This window comes from Anguilla rostrata, chromosome 18, assembly GCF_018555375.3.
Source record: "Anguilla rostrata isolate EN2019 chromosome 18, ASM1855537v3, whole genome shotgun sequence".
Lineage (NCBI taxonomy): Eukaryota > Metazoa > Chordata > Actinopteri > Anguilliformes > Anguillidae > Anguilla > Anguilla rostrata.
Window position 1 is genome coordinate 5895504 of NC_057950.1, and position 27923 is coordinate 5923426.

The 27923-nt window shown below is 51.1% G+C and overlaps 2 protein-coding genes across 5 annotated transcripts in view; one reads left to right on the forward strand and one right to left on the reverse strand.

Moving 5' to 3' along the window:
- mmrn2a (multimerin 2a) overlaps window positions 1-8868 on the forward strand; it is a 21271-nt gene extending 12403 nt beyond the window's left edge. For all 4 annotated transcript variants that reach the window (XM_064317972.1, XM_064317975.1, XM_064317974.1 and 1 more), the window contains 3 exons: window positions 3000-3433; window positions 3734-5252; window positions 6311-8868. In XM_064317972.1, coding sequence (XP_064174042.1) covers window positions 3000-3433; window positions 3734-5252; window positions 6311-6714 — 2357 coding nt within the window. In that variant the 3' untranslated portion in view covers window positions 6715-8868. The remainder of the gene's footprint in view (window positions 1-2999; window positions 3434-3733; window positions 5253-6310) is intronic.
- Window positions 8869-10291: 1423 nt separating this feature from the next.
- bmpr1aa (bone morphogenetic protein receptor, type IAa) overlaps window positions 10292-27923 on the reverse strand; it is a 58151-nt gene continuing 40519 nt past the window's right edge. Inside the window, exons 4-13 of the mRNA XM_064317977.1 lie at window positions 16992-17157; window positions 16389-16491; window positions 16024-16123; window positions 15279-15375; window positions 14232-14370; window positions 13897-14089; window positions 13176-13473; window positions 12494-12669; window positions 11965-12095; window positions 10292-11708 (exon numbers count right to left, since the gene is read on the reverse strand). Of these exons, the coding sequence (XP_064174047.1) occupies window positions 11583-11708; window positions 11965-12095; window positions 12494-12669; window positions 13176-13473; window positions 13897-14089; window positions 14232-14370; window positions 15279-15375; window positions 16024-16123; window positions 16389-16491; window positions 16992-17157 (1529 nt within the window). The 3' untranslated portion in view covers window positions 10292-11582. The remainder of the gene's footprint in view (window positions 11709-11964; window positions 12096-12493; window positions 12670-13175; window positions 13474-13896; window positions 14090-14231; window positions 14371-15278; window positions 15376-16023; window positions 16124-16388; window positions 16492-16991; window positions 17158-27923) is intronic.

The window sequence follows — 27923 nt, forward strand, 5'->3', positions numbered from 1 at the left end:
AGATTAAATGACGGGCTGCAGGTCGACAGCAGTACAGGCGATCTCTCAGAACTCAGCGCCATGTCCTCCGGGCGTTTATCTGATCTGCCATGGCCGCCCGTCCCCTCTTCAGACGTGTCGTAATCCGCAGTAGGGGGGGTTTTTCGGCCTGTCTCCCACACATCCCCCACGCCGCGAAAACCCGGCGGGTCCAGCCTTGGGCCCCCGCGCTCAGACCCAGCCGATTCGCTACCGCAGCCCGTCCCATTCTTCTGCCATAATGCACCGCCGCGCCGTCCCACAGTCCTTTACTGCTTCCTCCACAGGAAATCCTTTCTTTCTTCTGGAAAGAAGAGGGGGATTTTTTAATTTTGAAAGGAATGATGTAATCCCCCCCTGAGAGAGAGCAGTGTGGGGGCGGGGGGTCCAGGGCAGGGGTCCGGGGGGGTTGCTTTGCAGCTCCGGGGGTCGAGTGCGAAAAACGAGACACCTCCGGCGGCGTTTGGTCCTGTGCTCCCCCCCCCCATACCCCCCCCCCCCGTGTGCCACTCCATATTTGGGGAGGACAAAACAGGGTCTTTCGCACGTGACCCTCTGTCAATGCACCGCCCCCCTCTCTCTCTCTCTCTCTCTCTCTCTCTCTCTCTCTCTCTCTCTCTCTCTCTCTCTCTCTCCCCTCTCTCTCTCTCTCCTCTCTCTCTCCTCTCTCTCCCTCTCCTCCCTCTCTCCCCTCTCTCCCTCCCTCCCTCCCCTCTCCCTCCCTCTGTCTCTTCCTCTCTCCCTTCCTCTCTCTCTCTCTCTCTCTCCGCCTCATTAAACGCACTCCCGCTTGAACTAACATTCCGGAAACCTGCGCCAGTCACAATGAACAGCACACGTATGTATACGGTAACGATTTAAAAACAACTGTTCCTTCTTCCCCTTTGACAACCGGCCTTGAAGTGATCCGGGAAATTGGGCACAATTATGCAAAATTATGCGCAGAAATGAAACCGTGGCGAACCGCACAAGTCAGCCGCCGCGCGTTAATTTAAGAGTTTCTGGCTCGGCCGAACCGCACGCGTTCACGTGTCCGCGCCCTACCTCATGTGGAGCTGGGTGGGAGGCCAGCCCCACCCCATAAAACAAAAAAAAAACCAAACAAAAACACGCAGGTAAGCCCGTTGCCAGGGACACCTCATTCACTCCGTTCACAACCCCAAGGGTGACATTGCTGGAAGTGACCTCTGACCTCAGCATGTGGACTGCCATAAGCCGACATACATCATGTCATTGTTCTAAAGGAAACAGGCCCTGAACGCAGAAACCCCCTGCACATACATCACAGTGGAGCGTGGGGCAGGAACAGGGTGAGGGGCAGGAACAGGGTGATGGGGCAGGAACGTGCCAACAGGCCAGGGCTGAGCAGTGAACAGAGCGAGCAGAGCCATGAGGCTGGTCATACATGGCATTACAGGCATTTAGGCAGGACGTCTGAACAGGCGACGACACAGTGTTTTGCGGCATTGTACATGGTAGTCATTTATACAGCTGGAGCAGCAAGCAGGTTAGGGTACATGCTCAGGGTCAAACAGGTGTACTTACGGGAATCGAACTCAACGTCCGTTACAAGCACCAGTGTGCTGACCCTGTGCAACACCAGCCGTGGCAAGGCGGACATGAGGGCTGTGGGCAGGCGGGTGGGGCAGGAGTGCAGTGGGCAGAAGGGCGGGGCATGATGGGCTCAGTACTCTGCTCAGTCCACTGTGCTTTTGTCTCTAAGGGGCCCTGCAGTAGAGCCAGTGTCAAGGGCAATGCTTATTGCCCTCTCCCCAACAATCGCACGCACGCACGCACACACGCACATACACACTTCAGTTTCTTCCTCTCACCCTCACACGCACATACATGCCTCTCTTTGTCTCCCTCTCTTTCTCTCTCTCACACACACACACACACACACACTTCTTTTTGGCATGAACAATAATTCCGAATCTTATTGCCAAATCAAGTAATTTCTGAAAACAAAGCATTCCAAGAATAACACAAAACAATGAATAACTTGTAACACGAAGAGTAACGATAACAGTGATAATAATTGGATTGATATCCGCCTCACATACACACATCCTTTTCACTCTCACTCTAACATACACTCACTTTGATTTTTAATTGAAGTATTCAACACAAATTCCATTTATGTAAACACTGTTAAAAGCTTTCACATGCACAGACAAGCACACGGTCATAGTCACACACATGCACGCATACACACACATTGATGGCGGTCACACTGCACTTCCCTGAATTTAAGTTACATTCAACTACATTACATTTAGCGAATGCTCTTATCCAGAGTTACCTATAATGTAAGAGAACATAAGTGCTTCCACCTGAGTTAAAAGAGCAACAGTGTCAGACCTGGTTACCGTCATTCCCCAAAACAGTGTCACCAGACCACACCCACACCAAACACCAGCATAGCCACACCTACCTGTTGCCTGGGCCACATGACATCTGGAGTGAGTAAGGGGCGGTGGTGGTGGGGGGGGGGGGGGGGGGGGGGGGAGCAGGTTTACAGCCCCAGGAGATGGACAGAGGCTGTTTGAAAGGAGAACACAGGATATCAGCAGGCCTCAGGAGCCCATTAGCCTGCCATTAAATATTAATCATGCTAACATTACCTCATCCCACGCTCCAATAAACAACAGGAGTCTCCGTGCGCAAGCTGAACTTCTCGGGACACGAAAAAATCGCCAAATATAGTTATCGGCTGTTTATATTATTGGGAACTTGGCCGAAAAGAAATTGAGGACATCCGTTGTTTTAGATACAAGTGCGTGAAGCGCACTACGACTGAACTACGTTGTGTTCGCCAGAACTGGGGTCAATTCCACTTCAATGCGGTCAATTCAGGAAATTGAATTAGCAGATGAACTAGATGATATACCCATGACCTCAACCCAGATACTGTTTTACTATTAGCTGGCTATATCCTTATAGAGTCAGAGGCCCCTTCACTGATCATGTGCGTCCCACAGGCCAGGGTGGAGTGGACGTCACACCAAGCACTTCGCCCTCCCCCGACGCCCCGCAGCTTCCGTCCCTCCCCCTCCTGATGGACGCGCTGATGGCCCAGCTGGGGCCGGTCCTGGACGGCTTCAACCGGACGCTCGAGCGCCTGTCCCACGAGGTGGGGGGCCTGTCCCAGGACCTGGCCCGTCTGAAGCGGGAGCGGGAGGGCCGGGGAGGGGCCTCGGGGGGGCCCGGGCCAGGCGCTGGAGAGGGGGGCGACTTCGAGGCCAAGCTGGAGGAGAGCTTCTTCCAGCTGGACCAGGTGAGGGAGGAGCTGAGGCAGCAGCGCGTGGCGCTGGAGGACCGAATGCATTCCCAGCAGGCCATGCTGCACTACAACCTGACCAACTTCAAGACCGACACCGACGTCAAGATCAAGCGCAGCCAGAAGATGATACAGGTCAGTGTGTGGCCAATGACCCTTGAACTCTCCCATTCAGTATAAAAACTTAAGTTCCAGTATCCTCATGCAAAAACATATTGAGCCACACAGTCTCACACAAAACCTAAGATTGCACGCTTCCACTTTCTGCAAAGCACTTTGCTTACATGCAAGAATAAATGTGTTTATTATTATTCTTGCACCTCCTTGCAGTAAATGCAGAGGTGTAAGAACATCGGCTCTATTAATAAAATGCAACATTGGAGTTCCTGTGAACTTTTTTCAGCCCTTCATTCTCTTCCACAATTTGCCCGGCAGGTCAATCTTCACTCCCTCAACACCTCCTTGACCGAGGTGAAGCAGAAACAGGAGCAGCTGGAGGAGGAGGTGCAGAGCGGAGGTGCACATCACAGCCCACATGTGGAGGGACCTGTGGTCTGGGACGCCATTAGAAGGCTGGACGTCCAGGTGGTGAACAACACGGTGAAGGTCAACGCGTTGCTGGAGGACCTGGACCTGACCACCGAGAACATCCGGGACCTGCAGAGGGGCTTCCGGGGCCTGGAGGGCCGCATCGACCAGACGGGCCGCGACAGCCAGATCCAGTTCATGGAGACGGGCCTGGAGGTGGAGGCGGCCAAGGTGGTGGTCCTGGACCGCATCCAGGAACTGGCCAGCAACCTCACCCTCCAGGACGAGCAGCTGAAGGACATGGACTCGGACATGGACTACCTCTACACGCAGCTCTACAAGATAAATGCTACCAGCACGGACTGCGACTGCAAGGCCCTGAAGACCGGCCTAGCCAAGCTGGAGAGGGACGTCGCCAACGTCTCCAAGTCGGTCGAGGAGAACCGCCAGGGCCTGGAGGAATTCGTGGAGGGACAGGACCGCTGGGAGGTGGGCGGGGACACCTTGGTGGAGGACCTGAAGCAGGGTCTGCTGCAGGTGAAGGAGTCGCTGGCCTTCGAGCAGGACAAGAGCCGGGTGCTGCACCTCAACGTGTCCCAGCTGCTGGCCTCCCACCTGGTGAGCCAGCAGGAGATCCGTGGCCTGCAGGAGAGCGACCAGAGGAAGGCCGCCGAGATGAAGCGGCTGGCCAGCTCCTTCTCGTCCCTCCTGAAGGACGCCATCCGGCACACGGAGGTGCTGGAGGTGCTGCTGGGCGAGGAGGTGCTGGAGTTCAAGGAGAGGCCCGCCCCGGCGCAGCAGGAGTACTCCATCCCCGTGCTCCGGGACCGAATCCAGCAGACGCTGGTGCAGATCAAGCACCAGAACGTGAGCCTGACCTTGCTGTGGAGGGCCGCGCAGGAGGCCGACGTGGCCGCGGAGGACCAGGCCTTGGGTTCGAGCGAGCCGGCCTCCAGGGGGCTGAGGAGGCGCAGCGGGGGCCCCCAGGAGGAGGACATCCCGGATTCCCTTATGGGAGACCGACCCGACTACTCCGTCAGCGACTTCTGGAGCCTGGGGAAGGAGGTGGAGGACCTGAACGCCAAGGTGAGCCGGCTGGAAGAGCAGCGTTGCGTCGCATGCTGCAACTGCACTAAAAACGCTGCCCCCGGTGGCCCGGCGGAGGAACTGCAAAGCGAAGTGTCCTCGCTGCGCAGGGGCCTTGAGGACCACCTGCGGGTGTTCAAAGACGTCTTCAGCGACATGGACGGACTGGCAGGCTCCGCGGGCACCCTGGAACTGGACAAGCTGTGGGCTCTGGTCAAGAGGAAGGAGGAAAAAAAGCGCAGGAGGCAACAAAAGGAGAAGAAAGCGGAGAAGAGGGAGAGTCACGGAGGCCAGAAAGTCAGCCTCCGCAGCAGGAGGGACGCCTCTCCGGAGACAGCTGGTGAGGACTACGCGATGTGCTGAACAGCAACACCGTCACAACCGCTTAAATTTGCAGTTCAGTGTCTCATAGTTTAAATTAGACATAACTCTCGAAGGCATAATTTAATAACTTGTGTTTTGTTTGGCTCCGTTTTGCAACCACAGAGGAAACTGGCTGAGCCATTATCCAAACAGATTAAATCCTGCATTAAGAATCAGATGAACTGCACACTACGGGGTGAACAAAAAGATGATTCATCTTCAAATAATAAATATGTTCAGTCTGAGAACACGGTCACAGAAGTTTTTGTTCCTACCGTCATTAAAATGAATGATAAGATGAGCAAGAACAAGAGGGCCATCAGTCATTAATTTGTACGCCAACTGAATGATTTTGCTTCTTCCTCAACCATTTGAAATATTTATAAAGATCAGCGTCTCATTATTGATTCCATTATGACTTGACCTGCGGTTCCTGTTTCTGTAATATAAAAAAGCTGGCTTGAACTCATAGCAGTACTTTGAACCTAAAGAGCTGTGGGGAATTTAATTGGCTTCTGTTTACATACCCAGAATTGGATGGACTACAAAGAACCAGGGCGCTAAATAGCATATGAGCGTTTCCACTCAGCAAGTGCTGCTGAAGAATGCAACACTTCCCTCTTGTGGACTTTGAACAAATTACAACATATCTCACATTGTCAATATTCCGTTTATACAAATCCATTTTAACTATCATTTTATTTAAGACCACAGCAAGCCATAAAGAGCTTATAAATATATTTGCAGATTTTATCAACTATGATTTAAAAAAATTAAAAAAAAATCCCTAATCAATCCTTCTTGGGAACTAGCACTCAAAGGAGTGCAAAACTTAATAATAAATACATTTTTAAAAACACTTTGTATTGCAGTTGGAACTTTTCCTACATATTACATGGAAATGCAATCTAAATAAGATTATTTAAGACTCATATAACATTACTCAAATTTATTTGGATTAATTTGGGAAGAACCAGGATAAATGCATATGAACCCCTAAACTCAGTCCCTCTCTCTTTTCTCTCTTTCCCTCAGGACTCACCGAAATCCGAGATGCACCCCTCGTGTTCCTCGCCAGTACCAGTGAGGGGGCCACCCAGACGGGGGCGGTGGTCTTCGAGCGGGCGCTGCTGAACCACGGGGAGATGTACTCGGCGGAGACGGGCGTGTTCCGTGCGCCCGCCGCGGGGGTCTACCTCTTCGCTTTGACTGTGGATTTCGGGCCGGGCCCCTCACTGGCCCGCCTGAAGAGGGGCGAGGCGACCGCGGCCACCCTCCGCCGGGGCCCCGGGGAGCTGGCGGGACCCCTGTCCCGCCTGTGCCTCCTCGAGCTGGAGGGGGGCGAGCAGCTCCGCCTCGAACTGTCGGAGGGAACGGTCCAGCGCGGCAACGCGGCGGACAACACTTTCGCGGGACTCCTGCTGTTCCGGAACACCTGAGGCCCCGCGGGAACTCCGCCCGCGGGAGTTACACCGACAGGTCGAGAAATTCGTTGGACAGCTGCTGCCCTGCAAGTGTCTCCCCCGTCGTACAGAGTATATATGATGATGTAGAGGTGCCTTCGTATGTTTCCACTTTGAAATGCTTACTTTCGGTCTTTAAAACATTTTCCTTATGCAACGGCTGGTAAAATGATTCAGGTCAGCAGCCTGCAATCATACGGAGAGAGAAAAGGATACTTGACTGCTCAGTAAGTCACATGGGCTGACCTTTAGTGACCAGCTGCGTGGGTGTGAGACGTACACACACACACAAACACACACGCAAACCCATGCACGCACGCACACACACACACATACGCAGATCTCCAAAACCATTTTGAGGAAACATGAATCACAAAACAGGGGGTTTCAGTGAGAATTCAAGAGAAGAGAAGATATGCCAAAGTGTAGACCACAGGCTGTAAATGATGTGGTTCATGCAAGAGTCACGATAATATGCAGCTGTGCAAAACTAGCCTTTGTACAGATCACATTCTTATCGGCTGTGCCAGTACCCACACGATTCCCAGAAACTGCCCCTATTGCATCACATTCATTCAGACCGTCGACAAACAAACTAAAAAATCAACGTGGAAACGCCAAACATGTCAAACTTCACACAATAAGATTAATGTGAATAAAACATAATTAACTGCATATTGCATGCAGTTTGACTCAATGCCTATGAACACAATTTTGTTGATGCAATTACCCTTTCTATCCACCAGATGGGGCATTAGACTATATTGAGATTGAAAACTTGGCCAATTTTTCTATTGTATTTATTATACAAACTATAATTCAACTACACCCATGCCCTTACGTTTAGAAAGCCCATGAAGTGACAAATGTATTTTCCAATACTTGGTTTTACTTGTACATTAAACCTTATTCCATTAAAGAAAAACAGACCAGAAACAGTTAAAGATTGCATTAAACACTGTTCAGCCTATTCACGGTAAGAGACTTAAAACCATGTGGTTTTACGTGGTTTCCAATATCTCAGCCCCAGTAAAAACTTCACCCAAACACTTTGAAGCATTTGAAATAACGACCCAACACAAGAACACATTTTTTGTGTACTAAAATAAGGTTATTTACTTAAAAATTGATACATTGGACATAATCTGTGTACAGTTTTTTTTCCTTGGTAAACTTAATAAGGCACCTTCTGAAATCAGATGCTGTACAAAAGACACTCAAGAGTTACATTTTAGAGGTTATTCTATATAGTTTTGCATACAACACAGGCAAAGAGAGAGAAAGGTAACCGCTCTGTGATGTGATCGATTTTCAATTACTATGTACAACTAAAGTTCAATCAATTACAGTGATTTTTCTTTACAAACACTTACAAATTAATTGGGAGCATGGTTTCGACAAACAGACAAACTTGTGCAGAACAGACACGGGGTATGAAACAAAGCAAAATGGGGGGGGGGGGGGGGGGTCGTTTGTGTACCTCATTTTTAATCATGTGAGAGGTTAAGATGACATTTGGAAGTCACACAATGGCAAGAGAAACGGACACGAAGCGAGAATTACACTGGCGGGCAAAGATAGCATCCATTCATCGCGCAAGCTAGAACGGCTCGATTGTGTTGAGTCAGACACACTTGAACAGTCAAGGGTGGCTGAGGACCGTTTTATTCAATTAGAAGCCCTTTGATGATTCAGAACTTGTACTAGCTTTATCTGCCGCTGTAATACGCTGTTAATAATCGAGTAAACTGCTGAGAAGTCTACAAAGCTTGTATTGATAGGACTGGTTGCAATTAGGTTTTTTTTTTCTTTTTACACCACTTGTACATATACATTTTTCCTATGCAGATACAAAAATACAATTATTTCACTGATTCACTCATACAAGTTTTTTTTTAGTGCACATTTTTTAAAATGCATGTTTATTCCTAATATAATATGCTGTCTCATGCATTAATCAAACCCAAATAATGTTAACAGAAATGCAGGTTTCATGTGGAGCGAAAGTCTATTTTATTTTATTATTTTTTTTGTCAATATGTTTGTCTTTCTACTCTGGGTATTACAATAGCATTGAGTTAAAATATCCATTTGTTCTTGTAAGTTAATAAAAGAACGTTTTTGTTCTGATATCTTCGCCTAGTCTAAATTTAATGGAACATGAAGGCAACAGCTTTTTTTTTTCCGACGCTGAGCATCCAAGAATGAGAAATATTTACACGGCACCTGACGGCGGTATGGAATATTCTGGAAGACTAACCGTGCCAGGCCTCCTCGGCATGCTACGAACAGTTTGGCTTCTGACTAGATGACAGAATGGAAAACAAACACATGGCAATGCACGGTTTCAGCCAGCCCGCTGCGTGCTAAGTACATTTTCAAATCCAACTGTCATTTAGAACGCGGGGAAAACAAACGGCAATTAACGATTGTCGCGTTTTTGGCAAAGCGTTAATGTCGCGGGTGCTCACAGCATACCTGTTTCGGTGGCTTTTACTGGTGTTTTAATTAACAGTGGTGTGGTGGTTGGCTGGAAAAAACAACAACGATATCTTACAATACTGACCGCAAACATATTTGTGAGAGATGAACTCCCACTTGGTTGGTTAATAGAGCACCCTCCTTTCACCCCAAGCACCGAAACTGCGGCACACAGCCTTTTCGCAGACAGATGAGAATCATTTTGGGCTTTCAAGGAATTCTGCTAAACCATTTCCACAGAAAGGGAAGATCAGATTATCCATCAAAAAAAAAAAAAAAAAAAAAAAAAAAAACAGGCAGGAATTTCCAGAAAGGTTGCACAGTCCCTCCCCCCTGACCAAAGTTCAGTGGTTTGATATCCAGAGTATTTACAGAGCTTATATCAGTTGTCACAACACAATAAATAATGTGTATCCACATTTGTGCATTGGACTGTACCCCATTTTATATCTAAATGTAACCAACATCAACCAGGTCAAGTTCCCAGACTGTAGTAACAGACATGCAACATTAATGATAACCATAAATACGCTCCCCCTCGCCTACGACTATACGGTTATGAAATTATGACGACGGTAGTACCAATTCGAGAACAACCCAGACTTCAAATAAGAGCTCAGTGAGTTTATGGCCTGATTTTACAGTTTGACAACAGAAAAAAAATCATTGCCATTTCTTGGCGACAAGTTTGGCCGCTGCATTCAAATGAACAGAAAGAACACTCTTGGAGGCCATTTCAGATGGATGGAACTGTTAATAAAATGAAGGAAAAAATTTCAAGGGAAGGTCACACACTTTAAATGTGTCATATTTTATTATATATATATATTTTTTAATAAATAAAAGTACTATTTGAGTTAATATGAGTGTGAGTCCTTTCTTTGCAATTTGTCAGTTGATGGCCTGCTCAGGGTGTGCATATTTTTCTTTTTCATATTCAATAAAAAGAAAAAACTTAAATGGCATGCTGGCCAGTGGAAGATGCCCCCCCCACCCCCACCCCTTCTAAGCCGAGGTTCTACCGGAGATTCCTTCCCACTGGGGGATCTTTCTCCTCTGCACCGTTTGAGTATTCCCCCCCTTCCCACTAAGATTTTTTTTTTCTCCTTTTTCTTATTAACCTCTCTTACTGGGATTTGAGGGCCCGGTCTTCCACAGTTTTTCCACTTCCTGTTTTTCACGCGAAGCGTCTCAGTGACAGAGTCCCTAAAAAGTGCCATACGAACGAAACTGAGCTGACGTCCGTTTGCAGCGTGCGGTGGAGGTAACGGTTGTGCAGTTGCCGGAAGCCTGTGATTGGCCCGGAAGCTTTCAGAACCATGTTTAAATGAACCAAGCGTACACACGCACCATAAGAAACTACCTGCATCTTGCCTGTCCTTACCCTCCTCTATTCACATGCAGTTTTTCTCCCACAATAGATATTACAGAACAAAGGGACAAAAAAAAAAAAAAAAAAACAGGTTGAAGACTGGACAGGATACGATATTTTACAAATCAATTTTAGACAAGAAAAACCTTCGATTTTCGTTTGCCATATTCTTCGGATCTTGTTCTTTTTCTTTCCCTTGATAAAACGTGAAAAAGTTTGTTTTGTATACTCGGTGTAAGTCGTACTGGATGAGGTCTGTTGTCTTAAACACACTGAGCCATTGCTGTGATTCAGGCACAGCCCCACTGTCCCAGGATGTCCCATGATGCACTGCACACTGGAAACCAACCATAGACGTTTGCAGCATAAAGTGTTTTTTTTTTGTATAGGCACAGCATCTAGTAATGATTTATTTACATATTAAATACAAATTGATTCCTGTTACCTTCCTTTATAATTACTATACTTAAGAGTCGGAAATATATTTTAATATGGCAGGAAAAAGACATTGTCCTGGTACAAACAAAGACGGCTTGCATGTAAACAGGCAAAAAAAAAAAAAATGTAATTGGCAGGTAATGTCTTTTGCTGACTTGGTGTCGCAAGTGAAGTGCTTCATTTCCTGTTTATGTTGTTTCTTCTTTTAATCCCACCTCCCTCCAAACCACCCCAACCCCCCCCCCATGTGATGTAGTCTATGGCTTTCACAGAAAGCACCAATCACAGTTCTTCTCTTCCAATTTCCCAGAATTCCGATGCTGAAAGAGCAAGGAGAACCAATGGCAGGCTGTCTGTGAGATTCCATTAGTCTCAGCACTGTCTCTGAACCAATCGTCTGTCAGTGATCGAGTCTGAGGGGTGGGGCTGAGCTCTTTGTCCCTGTCCCACCAGCTCCGCCCCCTTCTCTCGAGGTGAAGCAATAAATTCATAATCATAACCTTAGAAACGGCAACGAGTTCCTCCCCGGTGTGGCTGCGAGGTCGTGAGTCGCTCATATTTTGATGTCCTGAGATTCCACCATTTTGGCGAGGGTCTTCTTTACCCTCAGAACTGTGAGTCGAGAGGCGGGGCTATGGGCCCAGCACTCAGACATGAGCTTCAGCATGGCTCTCAGACACTGGGGCGAGAAGGAGTGAGAGAGAAAAGAGAAGAGAAGAAAAGAGAGAGAGAGAGAGTCACACAAATACCACACTACAAAGTCGTATTAAAATCCCCAAAGAACACACTTCTGAGAGAGAGAAATTCAATTTGATCATTTGGTCTTTACAGTAAAGGCTATTAAGACCAAATGAGCATCATCTTCATACCATTAATTAATTAATTAAACAGACCTCACTGTTTCTCCATTTTGTACGGCGGGTCCTCTGACTCACCTCGTCACTGTTCCAGCGGTTGGACACGGTGGGCCGTAGGCACTTCACGCACACCACCTCCCGCATGTCCTCGTAGGACGGGTCCGTGGGCACCATGTCGTAGTACGGCAGCTGGTACTCCTCCACTATACCTGCGGAGAGACAGCGCACGCCCGGAGAGGGAGGGAGGGGAGGAGGGAGGGGGGGGGGGGGAGGAGGAGAGTGGGGAGGGGGAGAGAGAGGGAGGGAGGAGGAGAAAGAGGAGGGAGGGAGGGAGGGGAGGAGAGAGTGAGGGAGGGAGGAGGCAGAGAGGGAGAGAGAGGGAGGAGAGAGAGGAGGAGGGAGGGAGGAGCAAGGAGAGAGAGAGAGGGGGAGAGGGAGGGAGGGAGGAGGAGGAGGAGAGAGAGAGGGCGAGGGAGGGAGGGCAGGAGGAGGAGAGAGAGAGAGAGAGCTCACATCAAATCAAGCCCAGCTGTGTGCAGTCCCAGGGCCGGCACCGTTCAGACCAGACCAATCAACCCCAGCACACGTCCAGGGCCGGCAAATGCACCTCCAGTAATGCAGCGCCGAGCCATCTCCCAGATGAGCAGGCCGTAGCTGTAGATGTCGGCCATGATGTAGGCCTGGAAGTGGTTCTTGTTGAGCGACTCGTCCAGGACCTCAGGAGCCATGTAGCGCTTGGTGCCCACGCGGGTGCTCAGGGGAACGTCCACCTCGTTGGTGTCACTGACAGGGGGAGGGAAGGGAGAGGAGGGAGGAGCCCTGGGTGAAATGGGAGTGGTTCACGGGGAGCACAGCCTTGGCGGTGAGTGAACACCTGTCCTTGTATGGCCTCAGGAGTGCTACACTTGTGAGTGCAGGAGTGCTACACTTGTGAGTGCAGGAGTGCACGCCTACACATGAATGCCCGTTCTAAATTTCTGTACCAGAAATTCTACGTGGTTGGCTTGTGTGTGTGTGTGTGTGTGTGTGTGTGTGTGTGTGTGCTTGCATGTGTGCGTGTGTCTGTGCACACGTGTGTGTTTGGTTGCATGTGTGTGTGCATGCTCATGTGTCTGTGCACGTATGTGTGTTTGGTTGGATGTGTGCATGTGTGTGTGTGTGTGTGTGTGCATGTGTGCTTGTGTGTGTGTGTGTGTGTGTGTGTGTGCACGGGTGGTTGCGTTACACGTGAGTGAACTCAGCTCCCGGTCACACAGGCAGCGCTGAAAGACTCCCGGCAGGGTCAGTACCTGTTGAACTTGACGGCCAGCCCCAGGTCGGCGATGCAGCAGGTGCCGTTCTTCTTGATCAGGATGTTCTTGCTCTTGAGGTCGCGGTGGGCGATGGCGGGCTTGCCCTGCGTGCCGTAGATCTCCGTGTGCAGGTGGCACAGGCCGCAGGCCGCCGAGTAGGCCAGCCGCAGCAGGGCCTTGGTGTCCAGCGTGGTGAACTTCAGGTAGTCGTACAGCGAGCCGCTCTCGTGGTAGTCCGTGATCAGGAAGAGCTGCGTGAACGAGCCGGTGCCCTTGATGTCCGCCGCAATGAACCCTGGGAGGAGAAAGCACATGAGTACGAAAAATATGAAATATGAACGTATCGAAAATTAATACGCCATGAACTAAAAACATCAAATCAATATTTAATTATTGGTAACAGTGCAGAACAAAATGGTAACAAACATTTTTAAAAGAATGGTTTCAACAGGACATAGTGAATACTACTTGTTTTCTTTGATTATTATTGTTATTGTGACTGATGATCAGAAGATCTGCACATGAGAGGGGGGTAGCAGCTCTAGTTTTATAGTGTACATGTTCTTTAAACATACTAAAGAACGAAACCATTATTTACCCTCAAACTACAGAACCATCAGGTGAAGAACTAACAGAAGAGAAGCTCTAACCACTATGTCACATGACGAAAAGGTAAAAACCAATGATATTAAGGGGTCGGGGGTCACCCGGAACGTACCCAGGATGTTCTCATGCCTCATGAGGACAGTCTGGTAGATCTCTGTCTCCCGGAACCAGCTGCCCTCCTCGCGGGTGAAGAACACCTTGACGGCCACCTTCTCCCCCCGCCAGCGGCCCAGCCACACCTCGCCGTACCGCCCCTTCCCGATCTGCCGCACCATCTGGATCTGCTTGGCGATGGTGCGCTGCACCTGGGGGGCGGGAGCCAGGGGAACAGGAAGTTGAGCCGGAGGAACAGGAAGTCAGCACCGGTTTGAGTTTATTCTCAGGGTGACGGCACCTTGAGGGGGGGGGGGGTTCACGGCGCCGGTGACACTGCGTTGATTGGCTTACCAGCAGGGGGAGGCCGGACCCGCTGCCCGAGCTCTGGGATTGGTTGATCAGGTCTTTGAGGGACTCTCCCACGGGGATGAAGGCCTCGTCCTGTTCCAGGTCTCTATGGTAACGCTGCCGGTCCGTCTGCCACTTGTACCTGAAGCCATTCAAGGCGGTGAGAAGCAGCGCCAACATAGCATTCCACAGCTAACCTGTATACTGCCAACCTAGCATTCCATAGCTAACCTGTATACTGCCAACCTAGCATTCAACAGCTAGTCTCTACACTGCTAACCTAGCATTCCACAGCTAGTCTCTACACTGCCAACCTAGCATTCCACAGCTAGTCTCTACACTGCCAACCTAGCATTCCACAGCTAGTCTCTATACTGCCAACCTAGCATTCCACAGCTAGTCTCTACACTGCCAACCTAGCATTCCACAGCTAGTCCTCATACCCAACCAATTCTACACTGTCTCAATGAACTAGCATTCCACAATAGTTGAAAGTCACCATCACTGCCACCCCCCAGCTTCCACACACACTACACTGCCAAACTGCATTCCGACAGCTCTCTACACTGCCAACCTAGCATTCCACAGCTAGTCTCTACACTGCCAACCTAGCATTCCACAGCTAGTCTCTACACCCTCAACCTAACATACCACAGCTAGACCAACATACCTCAACAATTCTCTGCCAATGGAATCAGAGTATCAGCATCAAATAGTGTGAAAAAGATCACCAATCACTCCCCCCCCCCGCCCCCCCACACACACACACATACACAAAACTGCTGTTCCAGGATCAGCTCCTTCCAAACCAATCCAAAGCAGCCTTCAGAATATCGCTGTCTCTTACCCAGGATCAGTTTCTGAAGGCAAGCCTCACATAAAACACAGACACGAACGGTCGTCTAGGATGATAGCCAAAACATCTCAACAAAAAACACAAGCAGAACTTTCACAGTACTCCTCACCCCAACCCCCTCCCACCCCCCTCCCCCACCTCAGAGAGCTATCCTCCATTTGACCTTTCTGGAACAGTACGTGTGCGGGCCGTACCTGTAGTAGCAGATGAGGGTGATGGCGATGAGAGTGCAGCAGCACACGGTCACCGATATGAGGAAGGCCAGCCAATGGGCATTGCCGAAACGGTGATCTGCACGACACACGGGGGTCAAGGGTTAAAGAGGACCACACACGCATTCGGATAAAAGCGTCTGCCAAACGAAATGCAATGTAATGTAACGCATTCCTTTCGTGTGGCTCTAGAGCACCTCCCATTGGCTGTGCCACTGTATTCCTTCAGCAATGTACTTGAACTGAATCGCATCAGTATGGAAATAAAAATAATAAATAAATAAATAAATAAGCAAGCCATTTGAAAGCCACTCTGGAGAAGCATATCTGTGAAATGCCTAATGCTAGAACGTTTTTAAAAAACGGTCTGTACACAGGGGCTTTATGATCTCAGCACCATGGCAACAGCCAGTAATCTGGGCGAGCGTGAACAGGGATAAAACGGTCACATGATCACAGCGGAGGCTGTGAAAGGGAACCGAATGGCACGGCAGGTTTTTGGGGTTTTTTTGGGACGGCGGCGTGTGGAGCCTGCCGTAGCCCCTCACCCTGCTCCAGGGGTGAAAGGGAACCCAACAGGACGGCAGGTTTTTTTGTTTTTTTGGGACGGCGGCGTGTGGAGCCTGCCGTAGCCCCTCACCCTGCTCCGGGGGTGAAAGGGAACCGAACGGGGCGGCAGGTTTTTTTTGGGGGTTTTTTTTGGGACGGCGGCGTGTGGAGCCCTCACCTGGCTCCAGGGCCGGCGGCAGCGTCGGCTGCAGGTCCCGGTTGCAGAAGTCCGTCTGGCAGCACTCGATGGTCCGCCTCGTCTGCGCTCGGGGGGAATCCTGGGAAAACGTTTGCGATCGGGCGTGGGAGGACAGCGCTAGCCGCTCAGACACTCATCATTCAGTTTATAGGCCGTACAGGACGAGAGCTTCACAACTACAAAGTCTTTACAAAGTAGCAAGACAAGAGCTAACAGCATTTCAGCTGAAGTCAGATGTATTATGAATATAATACATATACTGTATTTCACAACTGTGCCTCCGTAATTTACACTTTTAACATTATTTACGGGAATAAAAGAGCTCTCGTGCACCATCCCAGTACCTTGCATTGAAAATGTGAGCCTTCATACTTCATACAGCCAGAGGTAAGGATAGCCTCTCCATGTTCATCCTCTTCGATAATGGCAAAGCACTGGCCATTTGTCCTGCAACATACAGAGACAAACAATGGATTAGAAGCAGACACACACACACAGACACACACTCAGTCACACAGGCAATATCAACAACAGTCAAGTGTTCTGATGATGATGATGATGATAAGAGGGATAACTTCTCATATTTTTCCAATATTTTTTCTCATATTTTGATGCATGTGTAGCTGAGTAAATTACTAAGATAATTTACATGTACATCGAAAGGACATCTCAAAAGCTTTGGTTAAGGTATCGGATGAGTAGGAACAGATCAGTAGAACCCGACTAGCTTGGAGATGTACTGTGTGTGCGTGTGTTTGCATGTGTGTGTGTATGCCAGCGTGCATGTGCGTGTATTTGTGCATATGCGCGTGTCTGTGTGTGTATGTATGTGTGTGTGTGCATGTGTGTGTGTGCGTGTATCCGTGTGTGTGTGTGCACATCCGTGTGTGTGTACATCCGTGTGTGTGTGTGTGTGTACATCCGTGTGTGTGTGTATATACACTCACTCGCAGGTGTTGTTCTTGGCGTCGTCGGGGCAGTGGCCGGAGCAGTAGCAGCTGAGGAAGCGCGCGGCGTCCTCCGGGGACACGGTGGCGTCGTCTCCGGGCCGCTTGGGGTCCGAGCCGTGCTTCGCCCCCGTGCCGTGGAGCACGTGGTCAGGGTTCTGCCCACCTGGGGGGGGGGGGGGGGGGGGGGGGGGGGGGGATGAAAACACAGGTGAGACAGACATTACATTACAGCCATTTAGCAGACACAACTTTTTACATAGCATTTACATTGCATTAGGCAGGACATGAAAAGAACACAACACAATTTTAACAGGGAAACAACGTACAGAACGTCAGGATTATAGGCTGAACTAACGCGATATGTTTCTCCGTCGTCCTTACATTTCCGAGCATGAAAACATTCTCGGAATACTGGGGCGACATAGCTCAGGAGGTAAGACCGATTGTCTGGCAATCGGAGGGTTGCCGGTTCAAACCCCGCCCTGGGCATGTCGAAGTGTCCTTGAGCAAGACACCTAACCCCTAACTGCTCTGGCGAATGAGAGGCATCAATTGTAAAGCGCTTTGGATAAAAGCGCTATATAAATGCAGTCCATTTACCATCTACCATTTACCATTTACCAGAACACAGTCTGGTTGAACAGACTTCCAAGAAAGGAAATGAAGTCATGCGGATAAAGGCCGATCGAAAGCACACTCACATTGACACAAACACGTGTAAAGGTCAGATAAAAAGGTTCAATTGACAGCCAGCGACCAGTACTGCATTGCTAAACCAGTGGTGAAAATGGCACTGTCAATGAATGCAGAGCAGGTCCAGCCATTCTAGAAGCAGATTAGTGCAATGCCCAGCATCCACCAGCAGGTGGCTCCCACTCGCCACATTCACCTGTATACAGCACGACCGGGAACTGCTCAATGTGCCACGCACTGACAGTGCCATTTCCACCCCTCCTAAAACACCACATCAGTAGCTTAATAACCATGTGGAACTGTGGGCCTGACCAGGCTGCTCACGGCCTTACAGCACAGCGCTACGTCAGTTACTACTGCTGACCAATCAGAAATCTCGCAGGTGGGCTCCAGCTGAAGGTGGCAACTCAAACAAACTCAACCACTGACCTATAACAGACAGTTAGCTAAAATTAGCTAGAACCAACCACAGCAGTAAACTAGTCTCACAGTCTGTAAATTCCTTTTCAAAATTCACTGGAGATTGACCGTCTGGAGATGCCACCACCCCACTCTGTTACCTGTGTTTCAACTGCCCCCCCCCCCCCAAGAATTCAGCGGGAAAGGTCAATCACTGCAGGTAGGGGATACAACGGAATGTGTAGCCAATCAGACGCAGGAAGGGGGACCAGTTTTTGTGGGAATTTGACTGGGACACGGGTTAAAACCTACACACTCCAGAAAAAGTGATCATGGGTCATTACATGACATTACATTATCAGCGCTGAGCAGACACTGTTCTCCTTTTGCAGAGTATGCACTTATACAGCGGGATATACACTAAAGGAAGCCAGGTTAAGCATCTTTCTCAAGGGTACAACGGCAATGCCCTTTCAGTTGCAAGCCCAGTTCTCTATCCAACACCATCGCATTGTCACGTATGCCGGTTGTTAACGAGCGGAGGATGCAACGGTTTAATGTCTCGTTCGGCATCGCTGGCACAGATGCCCTGCTGGCACGGATGCCCTACTGGCACGGATGCCCTGCTGGCATGGATGCCCTGCTTCCACACAGCCTGGTTGCCTGGGTAACAGGGGACCCGGGGTTCGGCCATTTTAAATTTAACCCACTTTACTCATTTACCTCCAAAAAGACCCGCCGGTGCCTCTGAGCCTGCAGCCTCCGTCAGACGACCTTTCACCTTTATCCCGCCCAATCAGGCTGGGGAGAGAACGCCAGCTTGCGCGCAAACCCCGCTATTTTACCTCCAGTAAGACGCAGGGCTTTCCCAGCTTCCAGCTGCACATTCGAATGCTGGCGGAGCTCTGTGTTTCTAACGGGCCGAGCAGCCGGACCCGTATAAGGCCGGGGGGCTATTTATAAACCGCGATGCGCTCTGGAGGGGCGAGAGCGTCCCGCGCGTCACGGCAGAGCGAGAGGCCGCCCGGCTGCTGCTGCTGCTGCTGCACCGCACGTCTACCGTCGGGATTATATCAACCGCCACCGAGGCCTCATCGTCACCAGCCTCATCGTCACTAAGGCCTCATCGTAAACAAGGCCTCATCGTCACTAAGGCCCCATCGTCATCAGCCTCATCGTCACTGAGGCCTCATCGTCACCAGCCTCATCGTCACTAAGGCCTCATCGTCACCAAGGCCTCATCGTCACCAAGGCCCCATCGTCACCAAGGCCTCATCGTAAACAAGGCCTCATCGTCACCAGCCTCACCGTCACCGAGGCCTCATCGTCACCAGCCTCATCGTCACCAAGGCCTCATCGTCATCAGCCTCATCGTCACCGGCCTCATCGTCACTAAGGTCTCATCGTCACCAGCCTCATCGTCACCAAGGCCTCATCGTCACTAAGGCCTCATCGTCACCAAGGCCTCATCGTCACCAAGGCCTCATCGTCACGGTCTCATCGTCACCGAGGCCTCATCATCACCGGCCTCATCGTCACCAGCCTCATCGTCATCAGCCTCATTGTCACTAAAGCCTCATCATCACTAAGGCCTCATCGTCACCAGCCTCATCGTCACTAAGCCTCATCGTACCAAGGCCTTCGTCTACCAGCCTCATCGTCACTAAGGCCTCATCGTCACTAAGGCCTCATCATCACGAGGCCTCATCGTCACCAAGGCCTCAACCTCATCGCCCTCATCGTCACCAAAGCCTCATCAACACCAATCATTGTCACCAAAGCCCTCGTCAAACAAGGCCTCACGTCACCAAACCCTCATCGTCACCAAGGCCTCATCGTAAACAAACTCGCTCTACTTGAGGGTCTCAAAAAGGCTGCTCATTCAGTAATAGGCTTCGGCAAGTCCAGGTTTTGAAAACAGCAGCAACGACAACAAAAACAGAGATTCGATTTTTTAAAAGGCACTAAAAAAATGACGCACATCCCTTAAAAGCGTGGCTCTAAAACGACAGACACTAAAACGACAGACGCAGCACAGCCAAGGCAGAGTCGCGTCAGGAGAGATGGCCTACTTTAGGAATGCAGTTGTTAGTCGTGCAAATAAGTACACGAGTTCAACAAAACATTTACACGCAACCTGACTGCTTAACTCAGCCAAATTCCACAGGTTATAACTGTGATGCCCGCTGCATGTAACCAGTACGCATTTAAGAAATGACTTAAATGTGTGAAGGTAAATTACATAACTTCATGTAATAACAGAGCGGAATTTAGGTGCCTAATTGGCCAATGGGAGGCAAAATGCAACACAATAAGTGTTGAGTGGAACTGGTGGAAAAAGGGTGGATATTTTAGTACTCCTGCAGTAAGAAAGAGAGAGAGAGAGAAAGATGGGAGAGCAGGAGGAGAAGAAAAGACCTGGAGACGGAGGGGAGGGGAGAGGGGAGGGGAGGAGGGGTAGGGTGTGAAACCTGAGCGGCCACTCCCTCCTCCTCCTCCTCCTCCCCCCATCCCTCCCTCCCTCAGTCTGTCCGTCTCGGAGGAGAGCCGGGGGAGTCTCGTGTGGAGCCGCTCGGACCTGAGCACAAAGCAGCGAGTGTTCGTCCAGCGCCACGCGCCCCCCCCCCCCCGCCCCCCCTCTGCCCCCCTCACCCCTCTCTGCCCCCCTCCCCCCCCCCTCCAGCCCAGGCATGTCTGCACAGGGCTAATCACCCGCAAACCCACACTTTTAAGAAACCTCCGCGGCACTGTGCTCCCTTCTTCCCCCCCCCCCCCAGCTTCCTGTCTCAGGAGCTGCATTCCTTCGCCAGATTCCATTACCAGCGAAGGACGTTTTCCTCCGAAGCGCGTACCTCGGTGATCTTAAAAAGGTCCGTGGGTGCCCCTCGTTGAGTAATTCTATTTGAAGCCATTAAAAGAGAAGGGCAGTTATTTTTCTTTCTTTCCTTTTTCAAAAAAAAGAAAGAAAGAAAAAAAAGGCCTTCTGTTCTGGAAGCTCAGCTCGTAGAAAAACGAGGTTAAAAAACAAAAACTGCCTCCCCCCCCCTTTCAGAGTACTCCCGCTAGTCTGATAGGAATCAGAGTCCCAGTGGATGCAGAACACATACCTGCATTATGAAAGCAAAGGAAAGGGTGTGGGGGGAGGGGGGGGACCTTAAAAAGTGATAAGAGCCAACTTGTGTGGAAATTCGCGATGCCGTTTCCTGGCTGGGACAACGAGACTGTTTGGAGAAAGCAAAAAAAAAAGAAAAAAAAGTGCCAGCTTTCGCCTTAACACAACAAAAACATGGAAACAGATAGGCCCGTATCGTTCACCAGGGGGGTGGGGGGGGGCAAACAGTCATTTGTAACACAAACAAGGGGCCTGGGAGATATCTGTGCTGGGAGCCGTGGCAACACCCTAAGAAAATAAGTAGTAATGGAGGCTGGCCGCTATCTGGCCAGAGAGCAGCTAGCGCTTCTGCTTCTGCTTCTGCTTCAGGAGGGAGGGAGGGGGAGAGAGAGAGAGAGAGAGAGGGAGAGAGGAGAGAGAGAGAGGGGGAGAGAGGAGAGAGCAGTCAGCGCTTCTGCTTCTGCTTCAGGAGGAGGAGGAGAGAGAGGAGAGAGAGAGAGAGAGAGAGAGAGGGAGAGAGAGAGAGGGGGAGAGAGAGGAGAGGAGAGGGAGGGAGAGAGAGGAGAGAGCGTGAGAGAGAGAGAGAGAGGAGAGAGGAGAGAGGGAGAGGGGAGAGAGAGAGAGGAGGAGGAGGAGAGGAGCAGTCAGCGCTCTGTGCAGCGAGAGAGAGAGAAGAGGAGAGAGAGAGAGGAGAGGAGAGAGAGAGAGGAGAGGGAGAGAGGGAGAGAGGAGAGAGGGAGAGGAGAGAGAGAGAGGAGCAGTAGGTGGAGGGAGAGGAGAGAGAGAGAGGAGGAGGGAGAGAGAGAGAGGAGAGGAGAGAGAGAGAGAGGGAGAGAGGAGAGAGAGAGAGAGAGAGAGAGGAGAGAGAGAGAGAGGAGAGAGAGAGAGAGGCGTGAGCGAGGGAGAGAGGAGGAGAGAGAGGAGGAGAGAGAGAAGAGGAGAGAGAGAGGGGGAGAGGAGAGAGCAGTCAGCGCTTCTGCTGCAGCGGAGAGAGAGAGAGAAAGAGAGAGAGAGAGAGAGAGAGAGAGAGAGAGAGAGAGAGAGAGAGCAGTGTGCTTTGAACTCTGCGGTTCGGGGCCGAGGAGGAGAAGGGAGATTATACAACTCTGAGCTTTAATGAAGCCCTCGGCCGGGATCTCCTGGGGGGGGGGGGGGGGGTGGGGGGGGGGAGGGGGGGCACTGACTCACAACCTCTCACACATGACTCACTCACCACACACACAGACGAGCACGCGCACACACGCATGCACACACTCACACTGACATGCACACATATAAATACAGACACGCACACGCACGCACACACACACACACGCACATACGCACACATACACGCGGACACACAGACAGACAACACATTCGCGCACAATTCAGAGTCGAGAAGTCCTGATAATTGAAGAGTGATTAGAGCAAACCACTTTCTCTTAATCATTATTGAAATGAGTTTCAAAACAGCACTGTGAAGAAAGTTCTATATTTTTAATTTTTCCTTTATTTAGAGTTTGGTACAGCTAGCTAACTATATACTAATACCATTTACTGTAATGCAAGGGACCAAATATAGATCATAAATCTCCATTATTGCTCACTATTTCTTTATATTATGATACCTGGACGAGACAACCTCCATCATTAGGACATGTGTGATGAACTATTCTCCAAATAGAAAGCAGTAATGCCTTGGGGGGAAAAAAACTACAAAATTAATATAATTTGTATACTCCTGTTCTCTTTGTTTCCATTTGCCTCCAATACCCAGAATGCACCGTGCAGTTAGCCCAATCCCGTATTCCCGCTAGCACAAGGCCACAAGCAAGACGATTAAAACGTAAACGTCAATTGCACACAGCAAGAGACAAACCAGCTTAGTGAACGAAGGCCAGACTGCATCGACTGCTTAACTAAGCGCTTGGAGTCTGTATTTATGCATTTAAGCGACCAAGAGCGATTTTTAAAGAATGAGTTAGCGACAATACGATTTGCAAATGCAATTTGCTGCCATCCACAGAGAGGCGGAGTGCTGGAGCAGTGCATTCTGGTCTTGGTCAGAGGGTTACAGAGCCTGCGGCAGGTTATGAAGACAGCGATTTCAAGTTAGCCCGGATGAATAGTCACTCAAACAATAACTGAAGGGCTTGTCCACACACACACACACACACACACATATATATTAATATATATACTAATTCACAGTCAGTTATACAGCACTTGTAAAGCTGAGGAACAGCGTATGAAGTGTAGACAGACGTGGTGGTGAAGCTGCCCGTTGTGCGTTGGGTGGAGAGAGTAACCGTGGTAACCCCAGTGAGGGGGAAAGCGTGGAAAGACTAACGCATTGCGGACTGGAACCAGATCAAAGAGTCGCCCTCGACAGAAACCAGGGAGCTTAAGGAAAACGCTCCCTTCCTCCCTCTTCCTCCCTCCCTCCCTCTTCCTCCTCTCCTCTCCTCTCCCACTGCCACTTCCACAGAGAGCACGGACACCCCGTGCAACCCGAAGCAGGACACACGGGAACGATGCGTTTCTGAAACGCCAGCTCAGTGCTGAAGCGTGTTGGCGCGCGCCGGCGTGAGACGCCATCTTGTGTGAAACAAAGCGAAGCCCTTTCCGCCTGATCTCTCATGTCTGGGGAGGCCGGCCGGCCGTTTGAGGATCCCGTGATAATCGAGAGCCAGACCTCGCCAGAAGTTCACCAGCAGAAGAATAATATCTCACTCTGGGCAGGGTAAGGGTGGGGGTTATGGGTAGGGGGGGGGGGGGCATTCTAAAAATAAAAAGGGATCGATTTCCTGTGCTTATTTCATTGGGCTGGGATTGCGTGACTCTCCCCGGGCTCCCCTGAGGAGGTGAGTGGGGACGCTGAGGCAGACCGGGTATCAGATGCCTTTTACAGGGGGGGGGGGGGGGGTCTGTAAATCAATAAAGCAGCGAGATGCAGGGTTCGGACCGGAGGAAGGACCGCGCATAAATATCCCATTAGCCCCCGGGGCGGGGCTGGGATTGCGTGTCTCGGGCTGGGAGGTGAGGGGACGCGAGGCAGACCGGGTATCAGATGGGCCTTTGTACAGGGGAATCGTAAATCAATAAAGCAGCGAGATGCAGGGTTCGGACCGGAGGAAGGACGCGCATAAATATCCCATTAGCCCCCGCGGGGCGGGGCGGGGGGGCGGGGGGGGGACAGAGCCCCATCCATCAGAGGGCCATCTGGGCACAGCGTCCGAATCCGTCACAATTACACCACGAGGGGGGGGGGGGACTGCTGGTGCGGCCTGCGAGAGCTCTGTGCGTCCGTCGCCGTAGGGCCCTAGCAACGGCTACCCTCAATCCAGCGATCGGGGCTGAAATCTGACGGAGAAAGCTCGCCCCCCCGTCCGTTCCGCCTGCTTGTTTGTGTTTTTCATCACCCCCCCCCCATTCAGAGCCGTCTGCAGTTCAGACGGAGTTGACGCTACGCGCTTGTCTGTCTCTGTGACAGCGAGAGTGGAGGCGAGACGGGCGGAGAGGGAGAGAGGGAGAGCGCTGGGAGTGAGGGAGAGAGAGGGAGAGAGAGAGAGAGGGAGAGGGAGTGAGGGAGAGACAGGAAGAGAGAGAGAGGGAGAGAGGGAGAGACGGAGAGCGCTGGGAGAGAGAGAGAGAGAGGGAGAGAGAGAGAGAGGGAGAGCGCTGGGAGTGAGGGAGAGCGCTGGGAGTGAGGGAGAGAGGGAGAGAGAGAGACAGAGAGCGCTGGGAGAGAGGGAGAGAGAGGGAGAGGGAGAGCGCTGGGAGTGAGGGAGAGAGAGGGAGAGCGCTGGGAGTGAGGGAGAGAGGGAGAGACGGAGAGCGCTGGGAGAGAGGGAGAGACGGAGAGCGCTGGGAGTGAGGGGAGAGAGAGAGGAGAGAGAGAGCGCTGGGAGTAGAGGGAGAGAGAGAGAGAGGGAGAGCGCTGGGAGTGAGGGAGAGAGAGGGAGAGAGAAGAGAGGGAGAGAGGGAGAGACGGAGAGCGCTGGGAGAGGGAGAGAGAGGAGAGAGAGGAGAGAGGGAGAGCGCTGGGAGTGAGGGAGAGAGGAGAGGGGAGAGGAGGAGAGGGACAGAGGGAGAGGAGAGGGAGAGAGAGAGAGGAGAGCGTGGGAGTGAGGAGAGAGAGGGAGAGCGCTGGGAGTGGAGGGAGAGAGGGAGAGACGGAGAGCGCTGGAGAGGAGAGGGAGAGAGGAGAGACGGAGAGCGCTGGGAGTGAGGGAGAGAGAGAGGGAGAGAGAGGAGGGAGAGCGCTGGGAGGTGAGGGGAGAGAGAGAGAGGGAGAGAGGGAGAGAGGGAGAGCGCTGGGAGAGGGCTGGGAGAGAGGGAGAGAGGGAGAGGGAGAGCGCTGGGAGTGAGGGAGAGAGAGGGAGAGAGAGAGAGAGGGAGAGCGCTGGGAGTGAGGGAGAGAGAGGGAGAGAGAGAGAGGGAGAGAGGGAGAGACGGAGAGCGCTGGGAGAGAGGGAGAGAGAGGGAGAGAGAGAGAGAGGGAGAGCGCTGGGAGTGAGGGAGAGAGAGGGAGAGACAGAGAGAGACGGAGAGCGCTGGGAGAGGGCTGGGAGTGAGGGAGAGAGGGAGAGACGGAGAGCGCTGGGAGTGAGGGAGAGAGAGGGAGAGAGAGAGAGGGAGAGTGCTGGGAGAGAGGGAGAGAGAGAGCGAGAGGGAGAGAGGGAGAGAGACAGAGAGAGAGCTGGGACCGAGCCCGCGTCCACATGTGCGCTCAACTCCAGCACCCGTCACGCTGGAGTCTGAGGCCTGGCAGCCAACGCCTGCTAGCCCCGCCCGCCTGCCGCGCTCTTAAAGGGCCAGCGTCTCCTTCAGACCCAGCAGACGTGTGTGTGTGTGTGTGAGAGAGAGTGCGGGTGTGTATGCGTGTGTGTGGGTTTGTGTGTGAGAGTGTGTGTGTGTGCGCGTGTGTGTGTGAGTGTGTGTGTGAGACTGTGTGTGTGTGTGTGTGTGTGTGTGTGTGTGAGAGTGTGTGTGTGTGTGTTTGGGGGGTGGAGGGACGAAGAAAAAGGAGCTGGAGTTGGGAGAAAGCTGTCTGTTTTTTTATTTTTGTTTTTTGTTGGGCGAGCTACTGCGTAGGACCAGCAGGGGGCGCAGGGAATGAACGGGGAGAACCACGGGAGGCCTGGAACTTCGGCTCCATACCCTGACAAGCTTCCAGGCCCAGGGGCTGCCAGCTCGCCTGCCTTGTTGTCTGAAAAACAAAAGCCTGGCAGGCAAACGCACCCATTTAAGGGAGAACGTTAACCCCTCGATTACCCAAAACATGCAGCCTTCCGCCTCCAATAAGAGAAAGAGCCACAGTGAAAATAGCCAGGACTTAAATAATAATAATAATAATAATAATAATCGTTTTTACAAAAAAATAAACATACACGTTCAATGCGGCATAAATGAAAGAATATGAGATCTTACCCCACCATGTAAACTTAAAAAAACTTTGGTCACATTTTGCTACATTGAAAAAAAACCATAGAATGTCAGGAGACGTTATTATCTAGTCTCTCCAACTCACAGAAGGTACTCTAATACACGACTGCTGTCACTCTAGTGGGCTTAAAACCGCGATGGCACTCTTCAAGATGATTAATCTCATCAAACGCTTGTTGTTCACGCTGCTCAGACTCCATAGCTGTGATCACAGCACCAGAGCAAACAGAACAGGAGCATACCTACCTAGCAATACAAGATGGGGCCTACATGGCGAAAAACCTTAAAGAACTCAAGCCTCCGCCCCTTTTGAACTCCTGCTCATTAAAGGCCAGCTAGCACGCTGTCTGGCGTGTGGAAAACAACAACTGGTACAAGACGGACTAATAAAGCTTTTTTCTCTTCCCCTTGGCGCACGTTTTATTAAAGCACAATGTTAATTGGGTCTGAAACACCTCTAGTGCCAGAGAACAGTCTGGAAACTGCAGGTGGTTGTAAAAGTGAGCACAACAGACACGTAAAACCCGCAACCCCCCCTGCTAACCCCCCCCCACCCCCCAACACCGAAAAGACCCGCTCATCTGTGCTGAAGTACATGGCAGAATCCCCCCCCCACACACACACACACACCGCTCCACCCCCGCTCTCTATCTCACTTTCCCTCTCTCTCTTTCTCCTTCCCTCTCCCAACTATCAGCCTTTGCGGGTGAAAGCCAACCAACTGAAAAAAAAAAAAATGAAAAAAAATTGGTGGAGGGAGGAAAAAAAAAAATCTGTGACACATCTAAAACGTTTCCGGAGAACAATGAGTGTTTGGAGCGTTTGTGTTCCGTAGTGACTCTGGCAGAGTTATAGAGGAAACGGTTAATGTGTTCAGGAACACGAAGCGCCAACAATCGGCCCAACAGCTTCCTGTGCTGGGGCCTATCGCAGCAGGCCTAGAAGCAGGGCAGTCTGGGAGTTAGGACAGCGGCCGTCACTCGCAGGCTCTGCCGGCGCGGCGCCGGCCGGCCGCCGACCTCTGGACCTGCAAATCAACACCCTGGGGGCTTCGGAACCGCCCCCCCCCCCAACCCCCAACCCCCCCACCACTGTCACCCCCTCAAATAAAGTGCTTAAATATAACGGTGTGCTGTGCTTAGCTAATGCTACCAAAACACAAGGTGCCCCATGCCTCCTCTCTGCGTTTCCACAACCGGACCATGTCGATGTGAACCAGGTTAGCGGTCGCAGCGTGATCGAATGAGGAGGCGGCCTGTGACTGCGCGGACTGGTTATTAAATGGGGCCATTTTT